Consider the following 22,350-nt stretch of genomic DNA (forward strand, 5'->3'; position numbering starts at 1 on the left):
GTAGATAGTACTAACGCTCTATTTTGTGGTAGTTTGGGTGAGCAGTTATGCTTAGCAGAGGGTAGTGCCAAGCATTTGTTGTACTCATCGAGGAAATAAATGAGACACATACTCAGAGAATAATTCCAAGACCAAATTAGAAAAATAACACTTCTTTTTATATCTACTTAGAAATCAGAACTTTGAAAGTCCGTTTTTAAGCATAAATACTTTTCACTTGCAAAAGTGGACATACTACAATTTTTGAGTTTTTCATTGTTAACCTATGGGAGGAAAACAAAGTCCGTAAACAGGTTGATTTACAAGACCAATCTCAGAGACTTAGGGTAGGTATTGGGCCAGGGTCAGGACCGCCCCACAGGTCAATCTGGGAAGCACTGGGGCAGCGGGATGCAGAGTTGTAGAATGACCTCTGGTGCCCAATGTACTTCAATTGGGTTTGGTGTTAGTGGAAATAGGCTGCAGTCGGACATAGATGAACCTTTGGTCCTCTTTTCCAATGACCAGTGGCAAAGGATGCAGGGGTGTCCTTTGGTGTTGGGTGTCTGTGTCCTGGAGAGCTTGCGGTTGAGGGGTCCTGTGGTCTGAGGCTGCAGGCATCATCGTGGAGTCCAGGAGGGATAAAACCACAGTGGACTTGAGGTCAGAAGAGCTGGGGGATGTTGTTGACACCAGATATCCACTTCAGATCGGATTGCAAGCTTCAGGTATCAGGTTTATCTCACCACAGAGGCTGCGGGCAAGGTGGCCTGGGTCCAGATGCTGCAGGTGACTTTGGTGAGTCCAGGAGGGGTGAAACGATGATGGACTCGGACTCTGGGGAACCTTGTTGGCACCGGAGTTCCACGCCACTCTGTCGGTGACAGAAAGTGCAAGGTGACTTCACGTGTCAGGCCCTTGTGGTTCCGGAGGCTGCAGAGTCCTTTCTTTGTAGTTGGTTGGGGAGCAGGTCTGCTGCTCACGGGAGTCTTATGTCTTTTTCAAAGGAAGGCAGTCCTCTTTGGTTTCTGGAGGCTCAGCTGCAGGACGAGCTGTCTTTTGATGCAGAGTCCGAGGGTTGCAGATAGGCCGGCAGGGCTGGTACCAGGTCATCTGCTTCTTTTCTCCACTTCTCCTGATGCGACTCTTCAGTTTCCTTGGGCTTCTTAGCTCCTCAGGATCTGAGTTCTTGGGTTCAGGGGTGTCATCCAAATACTCAATTTAGGCTTGTTACAGGGAGTGCCAGGTGACAGACAATGGGCTGTCCACCTTTAGGGTGATTACACACTCTTTATTACCAATTCCATTGGGAAGTGGGCATAACTCTGACCCTAGAGGTCTAATTCTACCCCAAACAAGATGGAGGAATTTAAAAAAGTGGTGTCGACTTCAGTTTGTGGGACTGGCATGAGGTGGGCACATCTTCAAATCTAACTAATTTTCCCACCTGTCTTGCCGCCATGAAGTGGGGTCAAGGCAGGGGGGTTGGTTATCTCTGCCATTTGGAGAGGCCTTGGTCACATTGCAAAGGTGGCTAGGCTTTTGAAGCTTTCAGCCCTGGAATGTTCATCCTACATGGAGGATATGTCAACACCCTCGACCAGTGCAGGTTTTTGTCTCTGGGTTCCGAGGGTGCTGGTGCTCACATTCAGGGGTCAGAAACGTGGCTAAGGTGCCTGAACTGATCAGGACTAGTTCAGTCAACACACTTGGAGCTGGTAGATTTTTGTGGGGGCTCAAAGGTGCCCTCTGAGTGCATGTATTGTTAAATCCAAGACTGGCATTAGTGTGGGTTCATCAATATGAGATGTTTGATACCAAACATCCCTATCTTCAGTGAAGCCATCATGTAGCTGGGGAACCCATAGTGACCACTGTCCAGCACATGCATTTAAAATGGCTTCCCTGGTCACTTACCAGGTCTGAGAATTAACAACAACATAGCAGGGGCATATCTGCTCATGTAGAGGTGCCCTCACATGTAATATAATACACCCTGCCTTAAGGCTGCAATGCCTGGTAGAGGGGTGGCTCACACATATTACATGCAGTGTTAGAGGATATGGCACACTTTTGTCTGCATCAAGACATGCAGCCTGCGATGGCAGCCTGTCACGTGATTGGTGAGGTGCCATTTAGGGTGGCACAGTTCGTGCTGCAGCCCTTAGGGACCCTCTAGTACACCAGGCCCTATATACCAGAGGTCCCATTTACCAGGGACTTACAGTGCGTGATAAAGGCTTTGCCAATTAGGGAAACAGCTGTGCAGATCTGGGGAAAGAGATCTGGCACTGGGGACCTGGTTAGCAGGAACCCAGAGCACCTTAAATTGATGTTACATCAGATACCAGGTGTAGGAAGTTGGCTCTGTATATACTATTTCAAAGTAAGAAATAATGTGCACAGAGTCCAAGGGTTCCCCTAATTGGTAAGATAGTGGCAAAATTAGATAATTCTAATGCTCTATTTTGTGGTAGTGTGGTCGAGCAGTAGGCTTATCAGAGGGTAGTGTTAAGCATTTGTTGTACACACACGGGCAATAAATGAGGAACACACACTCAAATGCTTACTCCAGGTCAATAGGTTTTTATATAGAAGAATATATTTTCTTAGTTTATTTTAAGAACCACAGGTTCAAGATTTGAAGTAAATACATAAAATGCAAGGTACTCCACACAGGTAAGTTAGGAACTTTGAATAAAATCAATATCATATACAGTCTTTGTTAAAATGGCAATAAGCTATTTTAAAAGTGGACACTGCAAAAATCAACTGTTCCTGGGGAGGTAAGTAATGGTTAGTTTGTCAGGTAAGTAAAACACTTACAAGTCTCAGTTCCTGGGCATATGTAGCCCACCGTTGGGGGTTCAAGGCAACCCCAAAGTTACCACACCAGCAGCTCTGGGCCGGTCAGATGCAGAGGTCAAAGAGGTGCCCAAAACACATAGGCGCCTATGGAGAACAGGGGTGCTCCGGTTCTAGTCTGCCAGCAGGTAAGTACCCGCGTCCTCGGGGGGCAGACCAGGGGGGTTTTGTAGAGCACTGGGGGGGACACAAGTAGGCACACAAAACACACCCTCAGCGGCACAGGGGCGGCCGGGTGCAGTGTGAAAAGCAGGTGTCTGGTTTTAGATAGGATTCAGTGGAGGGACCCGGGGGTCACTCTAGCGGTGCAGGCAGGCACGGGAGAGGCTTCTCGGGCCAGCCACCACCTGGGCTAGGCAGAGGGTCGCTTGGGGGGTCACTCCTGCGCTGAGGTTCCGTTCCTTCAGATCCTGGAGGCTGCAGGTGCAGTGCTGGTTCCAGGCGTTGGGTCCCTTGTTACAGGCAGTCGCGGTCAGGGGGAGCCTCTGGAGTCTCTCTGCAGGCGTCGCTGTGGGGGTTCAGGGGGGTCGCCTTTGGCTACTCACGGGCTTGCAGTCGCCGGGGAGTCCTCCCTGTGGTGTTTGCTCTCTGGATCTCGAGCCGGGGGCGTCGGGTGCAGTGTGTGAAGACTCATGCTTCCGGCAGGAAATGTGAAGTCTTTGGAAGTTGCTTCTTTGTTGCAAAGAAGTTGCTGGTTTTGAGCAGAGCCGCTGCGCACAGGAGTTTCTTGGTCCTTTAGTCCAGGGCAGGCTTCTGTAGCTTCAGAGGTCACTGGTTGCAGGTTTTCGAAGTCGGGGACAGGCTGGTAGGGCTGGGGCCAAAGCAGTTGTCGTCGTCCGTCTTCTCTGCAGGTTTGTAGGTCAGCAGTCCTTCTTGTTTATTCAGGTTGCAGGAATCTGATTTCCTGGGTTCTGGGGTGGCCCTAAATACTAAATTGAGGGGGGTGTTTAGGTCTGGGGGGCAGTAGCCAATGGCTACTGTCCTGGACGGTGGCTACACCCTCTTTGTGCCTCCTCCCTGAGGGGAGGGGGACACATCCCTATTCCTATTGGGGGAATCCTCCAAAATCAAGATGGAGGATTTCTAAAGGCAAGGGTCACCTCAGCTCAGGACACCTTAGGGGCTGTCCTGACTGGTGGCTGACTCCTCCTTGTTTTTCTCATTATCTCCCCTGGGCTTGCCGCCAAAAGTGGGGCTGTGTCCAGGGGGCGGGCATCTCCACTAGCTGGAGTGCCCTGGGGCATTGTAACACTAAGCCTGAGCCTTTGAGGCTCACTGCTACGTGTTAAAGTTCCTGCAAGGGGGGGGTGTGAAGCCCCTCCACCCAGAGCAGGCTTTGATTCTGGCCTCAGAGGGCACAAAGGCCCTCACCCCAGGGGGTCAGAAACTTGTCTCTCAGCAGCAGGCTGGCACAGACCAGTCAGTCCTGCACTGAAGAATTGGGTAAAATACAGGGGGCTTCTCTAAGTTGCCCTCTGTGTGCGTTTTTTAATAAATCCAACACTGATCCCAAACTTCCCAGTATTCAGTGTAGCCATTATGGAGCTGTGGAGTTCGTTTTGACCAACTCCCAGACCATATACTTAATATGGCCACACTGTACTTACAATGTCTAAGAATAGACTTAGACACTGTAGGGGCATAATGCTCATGCAGCTATGCCCTCACCTGTGGTATAGTGCACCCTGCCTTAGGGCTGTAAGGCCTGCTAGGGGGTGACTTACCTATGCCACAGGCAGTATTTTGTGGGCATGGCATCCTGAGGGGAATGCCATGTCGACTTTGCCTTGCCACACTCAGTCTACAATGGCAGTGTGCATGTGTTAGGTGAGGGGTCCCTTAGGATGGCACAACATATGCTGCAGCCCTTAGGGACCTTCCCTGGTCACAGGGCCCTTTGTACCACTGGTACCTTTTACAAGGGACTTATCTGGGTGCCACGGGTGTGCCAATTGTGGAAACAATGGTACATTTTAAGTGAAAGAACACTGGTGCTGGGGCCTGGTTATCAGGGTCCCAGCACACTTCTCAGTCAAATCAGCATCAATATCAGGCAAAAAGTGTTGGGTAACTGCAACAATGAGCCATTTACCTACACCGGGCAAAAAGTGGGAGGCTAACCATGTCAAAGAGGGTGCCTTCCTTCATAAATCAAACACAAGAGAAGGTTAGGTACAGAATAGATCCTGAGCTCATGTATTTCAAGGTGCTGTTTTATGTCCCAATGAAGAAAAGTGAAATTATGCAATTGGTTAGGATCAAACAATTTGGTCAAGTGGGGAAACCGGGATTGATCCTAGGTTTTCTGGTTTCACATTGTGCAATTCTTTTTTATGTGAATTCAGCTATCAAGTTATTTCCTTTTTCCACTCGTCTTTCCCAGAGTATCTATAGCAAGCAGAGAAGGCTTACCCCACTGTGCAGTAAAGGGATAGCAATTCAGAATCAGGATACAGTATTGTCCATGACTCTTCTAGAGACTAGGGACTTAATTTAGAGGTGGAATTAAACCCTCAAAATAACTTCGTGACTCACTGACCACACCATGTATATAATTTGCTTCTACGTTGCCCACCTTAACCCCCCACACAGCCGCACTCCTACTGTGGTGGCATTAATGTGGCCCATGGGCACATCACAGACCATACTATGTGGTCCCGAGGTCATGTTTTTGAGTACCCATGTTATAATCTATTTGTAAATTACTGTGTTGTAATGGCTTGCAGTTTAAGAACTGGTATTCATTGCTACAGTGGCACCAAAGCAGCAAAAAGGTTTCCTGTTGTCCCAGATGACTTTTACAACATTTTCAAAGGGGAATTATTTTGCACACCCAAACTATTTTGCATGCCCCGAGAATAGAGAAAGTACATCAGGTAAGTAATAAGATTATGCAGTGCTGCTACTGTATTTTGTTGCCATTTGTGTTTTTTTCATATATTTGTGACTCTTTGAGGATCTAGTCTGTGTACTCAATCAAGAAGATTAGCTACCTACAATAAATTGTATAATAGGGGAATCTTACTGAAATACATTCATCTCCATATCAGACTGCCTATATAGACTCAAACATTAATAAGTGATCTTACGTCAGTGCAGTATGATTTTCATTAATGTTTGTATACATCATTGTAAGAGTCATGCAAAATCTGAAAAAAAGCTGACCATGCATAGCCAGTTTTATTTTCATATTACTTTTGATATTAAAGCAAAGTGACTCTCCAAATGTTACATGAATTAATTGTAAAAGTATCTCTTAATAAAAATTTGAATTTTCATTTTTTACAATGCAGTTACCTGATGATGAGCCCTGCATAATATGCCATGAAGAGCTACGTCAGAATATTATATGTGTACTAGAATGTGGACACCAATTCCACAAACATGTAAGTATTTCCACACACCTTGCATTGAAAGCAGATTTATTGTCCTGAGCTTGTGACCATATATGTAGTTATCTGATAGAGACATCCTGCTGCAGATTCCATAACTTGGAATCTCTCCAGAATCTCCCCAGGTCCAGCCCAGATCCAGAAATGTTTCTACCCTAGTATGTGTGGGTGTTGGCAGAGGGTGTCCCGTGACTCCATAATAACGTCGTCTGCTGGATGACACGTCAGCAGAGTCTATATAACTCCCTTGTCGAAGCACTGATGCCAGTTCCTTCTTTACGGCACTTGCTGTGTGGATCCGGAGAAGGTTATTCTAGCCATTTCAGCCTCCTTCGATGTTTTCTTCGTCTTCGGAAACAGTGTTCTATGTCGCTAGGATTTAAACCCTGTGGGTCCTGTGCAAAGCAGATGTCAGCTACAGATCCCCATTCGGGTGAGCACCATGACGCTGAGGACCGCGGCTCCTGTCAGCAACTACTACTTCTCGAGCGTAGGATGAAGCTTCTGGCGGGGCAGATGGCGGAGTCTAGGTCTTCCTGTAGCAGGAAATCTCCCTCTCGGTCTGATGTCTGGTCCCAGAGCCGTTCGAGAAGTCGCTCTCGTGGACGCTGGTCTCCTTTGACGTCAACAGGTAAGTTCCATAGACGGCCTCGGCATTTATCGATTTCATTGCACTCGACCTCCTGTCATTCCTTGGTGGAGGAGACAAGGTCAGGGTCTGCCCGCACCTTTTTCCCTTTCTGGGAGATAAGGTGACTCTAGACCAGATGCATGCATATTATTCTTCCCTGCACGCCATCTTTGGTCAGATGCCTTCCTCTGGAGCACCTGTTGGCCTCAAGGAGGTGCGGTGCCTTGACTGTGGCCACACTGGCGGGTTCGCCCTCGATTTCTGTTAGGCCTCCAACGTCCTTTGAAGTGCCTTCTGTGGCACCAGTGCACAGTCCTTTGGAATTCCCACCTTCAGCGCGACATCTTATCAGTGAGCTCCGGCGACTTCTCTGGTGGTGCCAATCGAAGTTGATTCCAATTTACCATCTGACATCTATGACGATGTTGCGGCTTTGCCTTCTCTAAGATGGCAGATGTTGGGAACGGTGTCAGTCCTTCTTCCACAAGACTCCATTCCTGTTGCTCCTGCTGCAGGGGATGGTGGTGAGGCGGTATTGGAGTTGGGGCTTCCTAAAGAGGACAGCTGGTTATCTGATCTGGCTACTGCTAGAGGCTTGGATTCTTCTCTGGCCTTGGGCCTTCTGTCCCCTCCTGTACTTGCAACGGTAGTGAGCTCATCCTTTGTGGATATGCTAAAGAGAATTGCAGAGGTTTTGGGTATCACCCTTCCCTTAATGGAGTTGGCTTCTGACCTTTTGATTGATATACACCACCATAGCCAGACCAGGGTTGAGCTGGTGCTTCCTTATAGCGAGGCATTATGGGGGTCGTTACGACCCTGGCAGACGGCGGTAATTTGGGGAAAGGTACTGCCAACAGGCTGGCGGGACCTTTTCCCAAATTATGACATTCCAAACCGCCAATGTACCACTCCATCTGCCAGGGTGGTGACAGCCTCCGTGTTGGGAGACTTCGGTCTCCAGCCAGATGGCCATCACAATCCCATCCTTGGGATTATTACCCCGCTTACCGCCATGGTTTTGCTGGAAAATCTACCGCCCCGAAAACCATGGTGGTAGGCACTATCAGTGCCATGGAATTCCTTCCCTGGCACTGATAGGGGTCTCCCCCTTCCTCCTCCCCCTCCCCAGAGCCCTCCACCACCCTCCCCCTCCTTCTCCTGACCCCCCCGACATCTACACATACACACTCATATACACACACGCATACCCACTTCCACCCACGCATGCACACATACATACCCACACCCCGCAACAGACATTAACATAGAGTTTAGCACACACGCATTCACAACATACACGTACACTCACATTCATTCATTCATGCATGCCTTCCACGCAACTCACACCCGCATGCTGGCATACAAAAACACCCCCACACACACACACACACACATGCACAACACTCCCACACATGCACACAACACCCTCCATCCCCCTCTCCTGTTGGAGAACCCGACTTACCTGCTTGAAGGGGGTCCTCCGGCAGGAGACTGGACACAGCGCTGCTGCCAGCAGCAGCTTCCGCCAGCAAAACACCGCCAGGCCGTATCATGGCCCATGATATGGTAGGCGGTGTTTTGCTGGCATGGCGCTGCTGCTGGCAGCAGCACCGCCGTCCTCCGCCATGACCGTTGACAGAATACCGCCAGCACGGTTTTCCGTCTACGGTCATAATGCGGTTGGCGGCTGGTAGCCAAGGCGATGGTATGTTGCCGGCTGTCGCGGTAGGCGGCATTTACCGCCAATGTATAATGAGGGCCTATATGTCTTGTTGGGTGCTTGGGCTAAGCCTGCTTCTGGGTCTCTGGTTGACCAGGATATGTCCCACCGGCACTGTCCTGTCACGGTGACCCACATTGTTTGATCAGACATCCCACACCTCACAGTTTTGTTGCGCAGGCCGCTTTACATTTATCTGATATGGAGTTTCTTTACCATGCTCCTCCTAATAGAGAGTCTAGACCCCTGTATGTCTGTGGCAGGCATATTTGTTCCTGCACAAGTTCTGCTGTATGTTCTGTGAACAAGTCTTGTGTTCTTGGGCGTTTCTCTTATTCCTTAACAGACTCTGTAACGAAAAGCTTGTTCTCGTTTCCAGAAAATGTCAGGAGTATTCTTACTCCTATAATTCAGGACTGGCGGAATGCTGCTAAATTGATCATTCGCTGTGGCATGGATTATACTGCCGTGTAGGCTCTCATTATTCTAATGAGACTACTGGCTTTTGAGCGGCAGAATTGCCCGTGGTGTGGGAGACTAAGTCTAACCCCCACTGCGTGTGATACCTGTCGCTCCAATCCGGGTTTTGCTCCGGCTAACTAGCAGTGCCTCATCTCTACTCAAGGGTAGCCGAGCGCATGTCATACTTGGCTTCTCAGGGAAGTCGTGGTCACTCAGGTCTCATCCGTTTCTCTCATTTACAATTCAGTTGCATATATAAATGACAAACAGAAGCAGTATATGTTTCAATAATAAGTTTAATAAAACGACTGCGCCTTAGATAGCAAAGCGTGAGCTGCAATAACCAGGATGACACAACATGACAGTATTAAAATTGTGACAAGAAGAGTGAAGCATAAAAACAATGCTATCATATTGTCACTATAATCAATGGACTAGCTCCTACCTAGGATATGATAGAGCACAGCATGTTAAGCTGTAATTCTGCCCTTCGGGTTCCCCTGGGAAGACATCAACCCCCATACCTGAGCAAAGGCCTGCGGTCTGCGTTAGCATCAGCAATCAGCATACAGTTGTGGTTCCCTGGCTGGCATCTCCCTCTAACGTGTAAGGGACAGACAAGGAAGTGTTTTTATAATAACACAGCTGATGTTCTGAGAAAATGTCCCTACGTAAGGATGTGTGTTTTCTACGAATGTTGGAGACTAAACTTCTACCACGTTCACCAGCAATGTACCGTGCGGAAGCCTTGGAAGAAGCACAGAGTGATCAAGAATGTCTTGATTGAGAACAGACTGCTGGCCTAGGCAAAAACAGTTAGATAAACGGAAAATAAAACAAGACCATAAAAATGGTTATTGTAACAATAATAAGACAAAGCTGAAAAAAATATATCTAGGTTAAAGTGCACAGTGGCCTAGTGTGTTAAAATAACGTGCATGGAGCTATAACTAAAATGGCTACACAACAATACCAACTCTTTGGGTCGAGCAGTGGCTTCTTCAATTGCTCTCTGTCGGTATGACTGGTTACGTTCCTCAGGGTTTTCTCTGTCAATATAATCTACATTAATGGACATGCCATTTGATGGTGCCCATTTGTTTGCTGCACAGGTTGACTCGACCTTGAGATGTTTTCAGGATAGTAAGGGTGGAGCTATGAGTTAACCTCGTCTCTCTCTCCACCAGTTGGCTTTTTCATCATTACTGTGAGGTCTTCAGTTATACCGTTACCCTTCATTGGGATACCAATGGGTGTTCCTCCTTGCCAGGTGCTGAGTTTCCCTGGCTTTTCACTTCATGCCTGATGCTTAGGCTTTTTTCTTATCTTTACTACTTGTTTTTTTAAAGTGATGATTTCTGCTTCATGTTGCTTACTTAGAGGTTATCATTTTTAACACACCTGACATAAGGTGATATCAGTTGCTTCACTCTGAAGGCAAGCTTATGCTTGAGAGTGGTACCTGTCTGGTATATATCATACTCTAAGTGGAGCATTCACGTCCTATGCTAGTATGCTTAAGAGCAGTTCTACCTGGTTTTTCCCTTACTGTTTTTTTTTTTCTCCCATTTCTCCCAGGGCATACAGTTAGATTTTCTAAAAGTGTGTGTTCTCATTTATTGCCTGTGTGTGTACAACAAATGCTTAACACTACCCTCTGATAAGCCTACTGCTCGACCACACTACCACAAAATAGAGCATTAGAATTATCTAATTTTGCCACTATCTTACCAATTAGGGGAACCCTTGGACTCTGTGCACACTATCTCTCACTTTGACACATTATATACAGAGCCAACTTCCCACAGTTTTTATATAGAAAAATATTCTCCAGCACACTTTCAATAATAACTAGCATCAACAAAAGTCAAAATGTTAGGGGGTAACCATGCCATGAGAGGCGTTTTCCTACAGGGTGGTTCTTATTGGATGTATTTTTAAATTTGAACTGATTCTTTTCCTAAGAATCTAGTCAGTTCATACTTTTAATTCATTAGGTCTTTTTAAAATGAACACTTTTTAAACGCCTTATGTGAATAATCATTTGCACATCTAGGTGTGTGTGTATATATATATATATATATATATATATATATATATCTGTGTGTGTGTGTGTGTGTGTGTGTGTATATATGTATATATTTGCATGCATGCTTCCATATATGCATATATACTTGGTACTACATGGGCGTTGGTTCGTCTTTCTGATGTCAGTAGATGTGTATTTTATGCATCTTTAGGATGCTTTAATTATATTTGCTACTTTCTGTGGGTTATGTGTTTCATTGCCAATGATTACTCTTGTTCTCTTCATTGGGGGCAGCTGTTTGTCTTCTCTGCACAAGCTGCTTTATTATATTTGCCTTTTGATGTTGCTCTGATTGGGACATACTTCCCAAAGTAGGAGGTTCTGCTCCTTGATCGGTTACGCAGCTTTGTGCTCCACCAGTGTAGACCTTTTTCTACGGTCTATGTCTAGGAACAGATGTATGTATATCCTCTTCTTTTTTTCTGCTGTCATGCTATCACGGGTAGTCTTTCTTATCCACATTTTCTTATCTTTATATTATCGATGCTGTGGTCATTCTGCAGCCTTGCTGACCTGTTTACCATGGGGTTTCCTTTCCTTTAAGGTGTGTGTCGCTTACCTTCTGTACTTCTGTTAACCTTTCTACTGATTGCTTATCTTTACATGGCTTCTTCATTCCATGTTTTCTTTATGGTTCCTGATTCTTATTCAAGAGGTTCCTCTGTGGAGTCCTTAGTAGTGCGATATGTTAAGGCTCACATACCTTATTCCATAGGTTGGTCTTTTCTCATTTTTCTAGACCGCTCTTGTTCTCAGAACATAATTTTCGGGCTATTGAACATACTTTTCTTTTTGCGGTCATGGGTGAGTTTGTCTTGTGTTCTTCACATTGCTGTATCCCTTTCTATGGTTGTCTTTTCATTAGTTCTTTCCCTAATGAGGATGTTCTTCCTCATAGGGAATTATTTGAGTACTTCGTCATTTTCTCCACTTCTAAGTCCACTTTCCTTCTGGATAAAAGGCTTCAAGTGTGGTTGGCGCTTCTAACACATGATCGTCTTGTCAGCGTGGATGAGTTTATTCTGTGCTCTAACATGGATTAGCTTCTTTCTGTGTTCACCTGATTTATGGTGTTATTCACCTGTGTTTACTTCCATAGGTTGAGATGTCATAGAATATGTTTTTATTCTCCCTCATTTTTTCTTCTTCTCCGGTCTTTTACTCTGGTTCTCAACCTATCAATAACACTTGGAAACTTTCGAGGGTCTCAGTTCGCGGCTCCTCCTCTGGGGTTTTTATGCTCTGGTATCTGATTCGAAGTTAAGGAACTTGCACCTAGATGTGTCTATCAGATGAACAAGTTACTTACCTTTGGTAATATTGTATCTGGTAGAGACCGGACCTAGCCGCTGATTCCTTAACAACCCTCCCTTCCTCCCCGCTCTGCGAGCTGAGTTCCTCTGTGGTCGCCATAGATTTAATTTTGGTAATCTATGCCTGGGCTTAAGACTTAGTTGATATTTGACACACAGTGTCTTTATTTCCAGCACACTGTTTACATGGGCACTTTCTGTTGTGGCTCTACGTTCTGAGCTCAGAAAGTCACAGAAGAAACTGGTGTCAACGCGTCAGCGGGGGAGTTATATAGACTCCGTTGATCCGGCAGACAACGTCATTACGGAGTCACGCGACGCCCTCCGCCGAGGCCCAGATGTACTAGGGGAAAAAAGATTCCTAATCCAGGCTGCGATCTGGGGAGATTCTGAGTTAATGAATCTGCGGCTAGATCCTGTCTCTACCAGATACATGGTAACCGAAGGTAAGTAACTTGTTCTTCAGGACAATGCTTCATTTGTAAATAAGTATCACTCTTTTATATAGATTAACATTGGGAAATAATATACTTGAATTAGCATTGGATTACACAACTCCTAACTTTTTTAATTGTATAAACATTTTTTATTCATTTCAAAACAAAACTAAACAGGCAGTATTTAGTGTTCAAGTACTGAGGTATATACAAGAAAGTGAATGAGCATGAGCAACATATACAACTGAGAAAAGCAGACGTACATCCAGATAGTGTGCACAGTCAACCAAACTAATCAAGGTATGCCTAGGCCAAAATGATTCCACCTAGGGCCTCATACCTTTCAATGTTTAGCAGTACACTCCCTCGCTTGGTAAATCCCTTTCTATATATGCAAGAACATTGATCCATTCTACTCAGCCAGGGAAATCCCTGGTGGGTGGGGTCACTAACGTATGATTTCATGTTTGGCCAGAAGGAATCAAGTGCCCACTACGAACCATGTTTCCCATTTATCTTCTTAATCCTCCATAATACATAGAAGGCGTACTTCCAGGGAGAGTTCGGTTAGGTGTCCCAAGACCCCAGGGAGGGTGTCTCTAACTTATTACAAATATATCTGGATTGTTGTGCACATCCAGACCTTGTCAAAGAAGTCACCTTTTTCTACACCACATCTTCGACACACTGGGAAGTGACCCCTGTTTATTTTCTGCAACTTATTTGGGTTCTAATAAATTTTGTGAAGAATGTTAAACTGGATGATCTGTGGAGAAACTAGGAGAAGGAGGGCATTCCATTCACCACGTTATCTCCACAAACCATTTTAAAGAGGTATGATGTAAAGTTTCCAGAACAGTTCTGGTTTGACTGTGGCATACATTGCCAAATATTTAAAGCTTTGGGCTTGGGTTTGCAGTTGGTATTGCCAGCTGGTTGCCTTTTCTTCTCCCTGTCTAGGTACAGTGATGGACTAATCCCAGTTAACCACAAGCCTGGATCTTTCATCATATAATCACAGGATCTCCACTAGTCATTGGCCTGTCCTTCACAAGTAGCAGAATAAAAGGAGCATGTCACCAGCAGATAGTGACACTGTAGGAAAGTCACTCTTTGGCATGATTACCCCTGCTTTTTGCCTGTTATCAGGGTGCTTAGACTGTTCTGACCGGGATCCTGCTAACCAGGACCCCAGTGATTGTGCTCTCTTCCCTAAATTTGGTTGATTTGGTACCCTTTACAACCCGCAGTTGGCATACTCGTGTACCTCTGTAAGTCCCAACTATATGTTACATAGGTAGCCAGGGCCTTGGTACACCAGGGGCCCCCTATGGGCTGCAGCATGTATTATGCCACCCATGGGAGACCAGGCAAACTGTGTCTGCAGGTTGGCTTTGCAGCCTGCGTGAAAAGGTGCATGCACTCTTTCACTACAGGTTACTGCACCAGTTCACTGTAAGTCACCCCTATAGTAGGTCCTCCTATCCAGAGGGCAGGGTGCAGGTTCCTGTGTGTGAGGATACCCCTGTTTGAGCAGAGGTGCCCCTACGAACCCCAGTTCCAATGTACTGGACTTTGTAGGTGCGGGGAAGCCATTTTACCCATGTACTGGCCACAAGTCACTCACTACCTGTGGTCCAGCTACATAATGGTATCTCCGAACCTAGGCATGTTTGGTATCAAACTTGACAGAATCATACACCAACACTAATGCCAGTATTGGTGGCATGATTCCAGGCACTCTGGAGGCTCCTTAGAGGATGCCCCAGAATTGCTCCTACCAGTCTTCCAGGGTTTTGTGAGCAGCCCAAACAGCTTCAGCCCCTCAGACAGGTTTATGCTCTCCTGCTGCTTGACCAGCGCAAGTAGAGGAAGGCAGAACAAAGGATTTCCTGTGGCAGAGGGGGTGCAACATCCTCTCCCTTGGAAATAGGTGTTGCAGGGGAGGGGTAGCCTCCCCATGCAACCGGCTTGCTTTGAAGGGCACATTTGGTGTCCTCCTTGCATAATCCGGTTTGCACCAGTCCAGGGACCCCCGGTCCCTACTCTGGCATGAAACTACACAAAGGAAAGGGGAGTAACCACTCACTTGTCCATCACCACCCCAGGGGTTGTGCCCAGAGCTCCTCCAGATGGCCACTTGATTCTGCCATCTTGGAAACAAGATGTGCAGAAGCCCCTGGAAGCATTTGGTTGGTCAGGACAGGTGACTGACGTCAGTGACCCCCTCTGATAGGTGGCCACCCTGGAGAGTGACCAAGCCCCCTGTTAGGGCTATTTAGGGACTCCCTTGTGGGCGTGCAAGACACCACCAGGACTCCTCTGCATCAACCTCTTCTGCTCCTGGCCACCGAAACCACTGCAGGACTTCAAAGAAGCCTGCAACTCCCGAGATGACCTTGCCTTGCAACATTGTTTCTCCGGCTCCTTTCAGCAGTTGCAACATTTCCACGGCTGTGCATCCTCTGGGGTCGGCAAGACTTCAGCTGCACCAAGGAAGCAAAAAGGAATCTCCATTGGAGTGAAGGAGTCACTTCCCTGCATCTGCAGGCACCTAAGGAAATGTGTGGATCCTCACAGATGGTGGTTCTGAGTCGTCCTCTTGATCCTCTCTGCTTCTGTACAATTTGGAAGACAGTGAGCCCTTGCCTCTACCTGCAGGACAGAATCCCTGTGCACCACAACTCTTGCAGCAACCAAGGCTTGTTGACTCCTACTCAGAGGAGTTGTAGGAAAGTGTATTTGTTGGCATAGTTACTCGCCCACTTTTTGGCTGATATTGATGCCAAGTTTGATTGAGAGTGTGCTTGGATCCTGCTAACCAGGCCCCAGCACCAGCGTTCTTTCCTAAAATCTGTACCTTTGTGTACACCATTGGCACAACTCTGGTACCCAGATAAGTCCCTTGTGCCGATGGTACCAAAGCCCTGTGGCGAGGGAAGGTCCCAAGGGCTGCAGCATGTATTATGCCCCCCTGGGGACCTCTCACCAAGTATATGTGCACTGCCTTTGCAGCTTGTGTGTGCTGAAGGGGAGAAAAAGGCAAAGTCGACGTGGCACCCCACTCAGAGTGCCATGCCCACCAACCACTGCTTGTGGCATAGGTAAGTCACCCCTCTAGCAGGCCTTACAACCCTAAGGAAGGGTGCACTATACCACGGGTGAGGGCATAGCTGCATGAGCAATATGCCCCTACAGTGTCTAAGTCCATTCTTAGACATTGTAAGTGCAGCATAGCCATATTGAGTATATGGTCTCGGAGTTTGTCATTATGAACTCCACAGCTCCATAATGGCTTCACCGAATACTGGGAAGTTTGGTATCAAACTTCTCAGCACAATAAACCCACACTGATGCCAGTTTTGGATTTATTCAACAATCCACCCAGAGGGCATCTTAGAGATGGCCCCTGTATAATATCCAACCCTTTAGTGCAGGACTGACTGGTCTGTGCCAGCTTGCCACTAAGAGATAAGTTTCTGGCCACACGGGGTGAGAGTATTTGTGCTCTCGGTGGCCAGAAACAAAGCCTGCACTGGTTGAAGGTGCTTCACACCTCCCCCTTGGAGGAACTGTAACACCTGGTGATGAGCCTCAAAGGCTCAAGCCTCTTGTTACAGTACCCCAGGGCACTCCAGCTAGTGGAGATTCCCAACCCCAGATAAAGCCCCACTTTTGGCGGCAAGTCTGGTGGGGAAATTAGGGAAAGCAGGGAGTAGTGAGTAGTGACCACCTCAGCTGGCACCACCCCTAAGGTGTCCAGAGCCGAGGTGACCCCCTCCTTGCTAAATCCTCCATCTTAGTTTGGAGGACAGGGACCAATAGGGTTAGGTCTGTGTCCCCCTCCCCAAAGGAAGTGGACACAGGAAGGGTGTAGCCAACCTCGGGGACAGTAGCCATTGGCTACTGCCCTCTGGGACCCCCCCCCCCCAAACATCCCTAAATCCAGGATTTAACTGCTCCCCTGAACCCAAGTCATCACATTCCTGGGGACCTCACGAAAAGAGAGAAGAACGACTGCTAAGCTGAAATCCCAGCAGAGAAGAAGGAAGATGAAAACTGACTTGGCCCCAGGCCTACCGACCTGTCTCCTGCTTGATAAGCCCTGCAAAAGGCGGCAATGCGTCCTGCGGGTCCAGTGATCTCTCCCAAGCTTCCAGAGAACTGCCTGCCCCACAGAGGTCCAAGAACTCCCATGAACAGCAGCCCTGTCAAAGAAGAAACACCATCCAAGGACTCCAGAAGCTCTCCGGATCCACGAGTCCTGACCACTCTGCGCAAAACACCCACGGCCCATGTCCAGGTGGCCCACCGGTCCAGAGTAGGTCCCCAGGCGATTCCGACCTTGTATGCAAATTGGGTTGACTGCTCCTGGCCAACACAACGATGCCTGCAGCCTAAAACCACAGGATCCCCCTGACCGGATCCAGCTAAGTTATCCAATGCCTAAAGGTACCCATGCACTCGCAGCCCCAGGCCTTTGGGGATCCAGCGACATTCATCAGGTGGCCCTCGATCTTGCCCTGCCTGTGGTTTTCCGGAACCGACACCATGGACCCATCTTGCAGCATCTTTTGTGACCCTGGGGGTACCCCTATTGAAAAGCATTGGGCGCCCAGCAATGTGTTTGCACCCTGCACGACCGCCGAGTGCTCCGCGTCCCCCAGCCCCCTCCCACCCAGGCTGGAATATTATGTACTTACCTGTTAACCATATTAATACTTTTCCCCTCTAGGACTCTATGGACTTCTATGGAAAATTGCACTGTGTCAACTTTTGAAATTGAAAATTGATACTTGTAAACTGCTTTATCTGCTAAAACCAAACAAAGTGCATTTGATACATATTTTGGATATCTACTTACAACCGTACTTACCTGCACAAAGTTCTTCTCATTCTAGTAATAAAGTAACAAAATATATTTATGCTACAAAAAACAATTGGCCCGGAGTTAGTCATTGAGAGTGTGCCTCATTTCTTGACTGTGTACGTGCATCAAATGCTTTGCACTACCATCTGATAAGCCTAACTGCTCGACCACACTACCACAAAAGAGAGCATTAGTAATATCTACTTTAGCCTCTGTTAAGCCTCTGGGGAATCCCTGGACCCTGTGCACACTACCTCATTTTGGAATAGTATATACAGAGCCAGCTCCCTACACAGGGATTCCCCTATCAGGCCCTTAGCTCTGGTGCATCAATTTTATTGGTGTTCATCGCTCCACGTTGCTGGCGTGGAAAGAAACTGACATCAACGGGCCTGGGTGGCGCCTATGTACGACTGCGGCAGCGACCACGACACCAGCGACAGATGCAGGTTCGGCTGACACCACCTAACAGTGCGCAAGAATACAGCTCAAAGAAAAACCTATCTATCCAGTCTGATGCCTGGGGGAAATTCCAAGCTAGGCAGTCTGCAACTAGAACATGTCTCTACCAGATAAATCGTTAATGAATTGGTAAGTAACTTGTTCACCAGGCCCAGAAAAGAACTGACCTGATTCTGAATAGTGGGAGCAACCCAATCCACAATAGTTAGGATTTTGCTCTGTAAAGATGGAACTTGGCCTCCATCTACCAGGTGGCCCCAGTAAAAAGCTTTGCTCTCTGGCATTTTACTTGCCTTGATGCTGAAGCCTTCCTTTTTCAAGGCCTCTAGGGCACTTCTGGGTTGGACCAGGTGATCCTGCCAGGTGGAACTTAAGACAGCAATACCATCTAGATATACTGCACCAAAGTCTTCCAGGCCTGTCAGAACTTGATTCACCAATCTCTAAAATGTTGCAGGTGCATTTTTCAAACCAAAGGGTATTACAGTAAATAGAAAGTGCCCACCAGGAGTTAAAAATGCAGTTTCTGGTTTGGCAGCATCTGTCAACCCAATCCGCCAATATCCATTAATCCAATTAAAAGTGCTGAGATACTTGGCTGCAGCCAGAGTATCAACAAGTTCATCCGCCCTGGGGGATAGGATGGGCATCAGTCTTCGTGAATGCATTGAAGCCTGTGTAGGCTACACAGAACCTAATTTCTTTTTTTCCACCCTGGGAATGAGGTTTGTGTACAAGGACTACAGGACTAGCCCAAGGGCTGTCTGAAGGATCAATAACCCTTAACTCTAGCATCTTTTGGATCTTTGCCCTGATGCAATCTCTGACATGGTCAGGCTGCCTGTAGATTTTGCTATCACATTTGTCCACATCATGGGCACACCAGGTGGTCTGACTGGGTGTCAGGGAAAAGAGTTCTGGGAACTTACTGAGTAATTGTCTGCAGTCAGCTTGTTGCTGGACAAGTGAGTCTGTGAGCAAAGACTACTCCATCTACTAAACCATCCACAGGGTTGTGGGAGAGATCAGGGAGAGGGTCACTCTTCTTCCTGTCCCTCATCAGTGGCCATAAGCAAGGTCATGTCAGCCCTGTTAAAATAAGGTTTTAGGAGATTCACATGAAGCACTGTGGGGGGTCTTCTTGGAGTGCCTAGGTCTGCTAGGTAAGTTACCTCACCTTTTTCTTTACAACAGTTGCATGGGGGCCACTCCATTTGTCTTGGAGTACTCTTGGGGCCACAGTCTCCAAAACCCACACCTTCTGCCCTGGGTGGTAAAAAGTCAGCACAACATTTTGGTCATGCCATAACTTTTGCAGTTCTTGGCTGGCATCAAGGTTGTTATTGGCTTTCTTCATGTAATCATGCATACATGAATGTAGGTCTAGTACATAGTCCACAATGTCCTTTTTTTGGGGGGGGGGGGTGGGTGTTGAGAGGCTGCTCCCATCTCTCCTTCACAAGACAAAGAGGACCCCTAACGGGTTGCCCAAACAGATGCTCAAATGGACTGTAGCCCTCTCCCTTCTGTGGAACCTTTCTGTCGACAAAAAGAAGATATGGTAATAGGACATCCCATCTCCTCCTGAGTTTTTCAGAGAGTCCCTTAGTCATCCCTTTGAGGGTTTTGTCAAATCTTTCAATTAACACATTGCCTTGTGGATGATAGGTGGTGGTGAATTTATAAGTTACACCACACTACTTCCACATTACTTTCAGGTAGCCAGGCATGAAGTTTGCATCTCTGTCTGACGCCACCTCCTTAGGAACGCCCCCTCTGGAAATGATTCATAGAAGGGCTTTGGCCACTGCAGAGGCTGTGGTGGTGCTAAGAGGAATAGCTTCTGGGTACCTGTTGGCATATGTAGGAAAGTAGCATCTTTCTGACAGTTACCTTCACTTTTTGCCAGGTGTCATTGTGTTTAGACTGTAGTACACTGCGATCCTGCTAACCAAGACTCCAGTGTCAGTGCTCTCTCCTCTAAATTTGGTTATTGGTAACCTTCAAGTCCTTAGTATATGGCACTTGGGTACCCAGGGCATTGGTACCCCAGGGGGTCTCCCATGGGCTGTAGCATGTATTATGCCACCCCTGGGAGCCCATGCAAACTGTGTCTGTAGGCCTGCCTTGAAGCCTACGTGAAATGGTTGCATGCACCTTTCACTTCAGATATAAGGCAAGCCTTATATTGTGGTCACTATACTTGGACACTGTTAAGTCACCCCTCGGTAGGCCCTTCAGCCCAAGGGCAGGGTGCATGTCCCCAAGTGTGAGGGTACTACTTCATGAGCAGGGTATCCCTACAAACCCCCTAACTCCATTCCCTGGGCTTTGTAAGTGCAGAGACGCCATATTAAGGTGTATAGTGGACACTTGTCCACATGAGTGGTCCAACTACATATTGGCTTCACTGAACCTAGGCATGTTTGGTATCAAACATGTTGGAATCATTAAACTACACCAATTCCCATGCTAATTTCAAGGTTCCTTTTACTCTGGGGTTTCCTTACAAGATCCCCCAGTTCTGCCTTTGCAGCCTTACAGGGTCTGGCTGCCAGCCCACGCTGCTGCAGACCCCAGACACTGTTCTGCCATCCTGCTAATGAGCCTAACTCAAGCAGGGAAAGGCAGAACAAAGGACTTCCTGCAAGAGAGAGATGTGACCACATCTCCCTTTGAAATAGGTGTCTCTGAAATTGGATGGGGTGGCCTCTGAAAGCCACCAGACTGCTTTGAAGGGCTTGAGTGCCTTTCTTGCCTTGCATAATCAGGGTTACACCAGTTCATGAACCCCGGGTTCCCACTCTGGCGCAAAACTACACAGAGGGCAGGGGAGTAGTTGGGCACTACCCTTTCCCAACTCCTCACCTAGGGAGGTGCACGGAGCTCTGCCAAGTGGCCAGTTGGTTGTTCCATCTTGAAAACAAGGTAGGCAGCAGCCCCTTGTGATCATCTGACTGGTTAGCCCTGGTAGATAACGTCCCCAAACCCCTCTGATAGGTGGGTCACTACTGAGAGTACCCAACCCGTTTTAGGGTTTCTTAAGGGATACTCTGAAGGCGGGTCCTCAGATTTGGTGAGCAAGACTCTACAGGGAACTTTCTGCAAGACATCTGCTCCTGGCCTCCGCAACCGCTGCTGATCTGCTTTTGGAACTGACACATGACTATATTGAGTTGGGAGGGCTCCCACGCAACATTGTTTCTCTAGCTCCTGCAAGATTTCTGCAACATCTGTGGTTGTGCATCTTCCTGGGTCACAAGGACTCTGCCTGCATCCAAGAAGCAGGAAGCAATCTCCCTTGGAGTGAAAGAGTCACTCCTGCATCCTCAGGCACCTCAAGCCGACGACGACTGGCTGGCGGATCCTCCTGTTCCACAGAAAACAAAAGGCACTGCTCACAGGTGGTGGTTCTGTGGTCCTTTCTGGGTCTTCCTTGTCTTTGACCAACTTGGGAGACGGTGGGCCCTTGGAGCAGCCACTAGAACTGAACTTCTGTGCACTGCGACTTGTTCTTGCCAAGGCTTGTTGTCTCTTCCTCCAGGAGATCCTCAGGCACCAAGAAACCCCAGCCTCCAGCACTCTGCAGCTCGAAGATCAGCTTCCACTCTGCAGCTCCTGCGACGTGGGACTCCTGTTTTTTTTTGTGCTGCTGAGGCATCCCTGCAAGTTCCTGTGCCTGGTGCCAGTGAGTCACTCGTGGGGGGATCCTCCGACTCCAGCTGACTTGCCTTCCTGCTGATGTCCTTCCCTGAATCTCTTCCAAGGATCGAGTCACTAGGACCTTGCTGGTCCCCAAAAACCTACAATCTTCCTCGCAACAACTATTTGCATTTGCCTAGGCTTGTTGGTGTCTCAGCCGGCCGCTGACCCCCCCTTGCAATCCGGTGACCGACATGGGACAGCTTGTGGGCTACTCCAAACATCTCCTGCATCCCCTGGACTCCGCAGCTGGACTTCTTTCTTCACTGTCCTGCAGAACTTTCCCCTCCAAGAGGGTGGGCATTGCCTATCTGCACCTCCTGGACATCCCTGAGTGGTTTGGACACCGTACCCTTCTTTTTTAGGTTCTCCACATCCAGAATCCACCTTTGGGTTCCACTGGCCTGGTCCGCGGGTCACATTAG

At 47.7% G+C, this 22,350-nt stretch overlaps 1 protein-coding gene across 1 annotated transcript in view; it reads left to right on the forward strand.

The window, feature by feature from the left end:
• The window catches only part of LOC138248710 (E3 ubiquitin-protein ligase TTC3-like), a 1,210,547-nt gene that overhangs the window by 1,159,759 nt on the left and 28,438 nt on the right, over window positions 1-22,350 (forward strand). Inside the window, exon 45 of the mRNA XM_069202542.1 lies at window positions 6,138-6,230. Within this exon, the coding sequence (XP_069058643.1) occupies window positions 6,138-6,230 (93 nt within the window). The remainder of the gene's footprint in view (window positions 1-6,137; window positions 6,231-22,350) is intronic.

The sequence above is a fragment of the Pleurodeles waltl genome, chromosome 8 (genome assembly GCF_031143425.1).
Source record: "Pleurodeles waltl isolate 20211129_DDA chromosome 8, aPleWal1.hap1.20221129, whole genome shotgun sequence".
NCBI lineage: Eukaryota > Metazoa > Chordata > Amphibia > Caudata > Salamandridae > Pleurodeles > Pleurodeles waltl.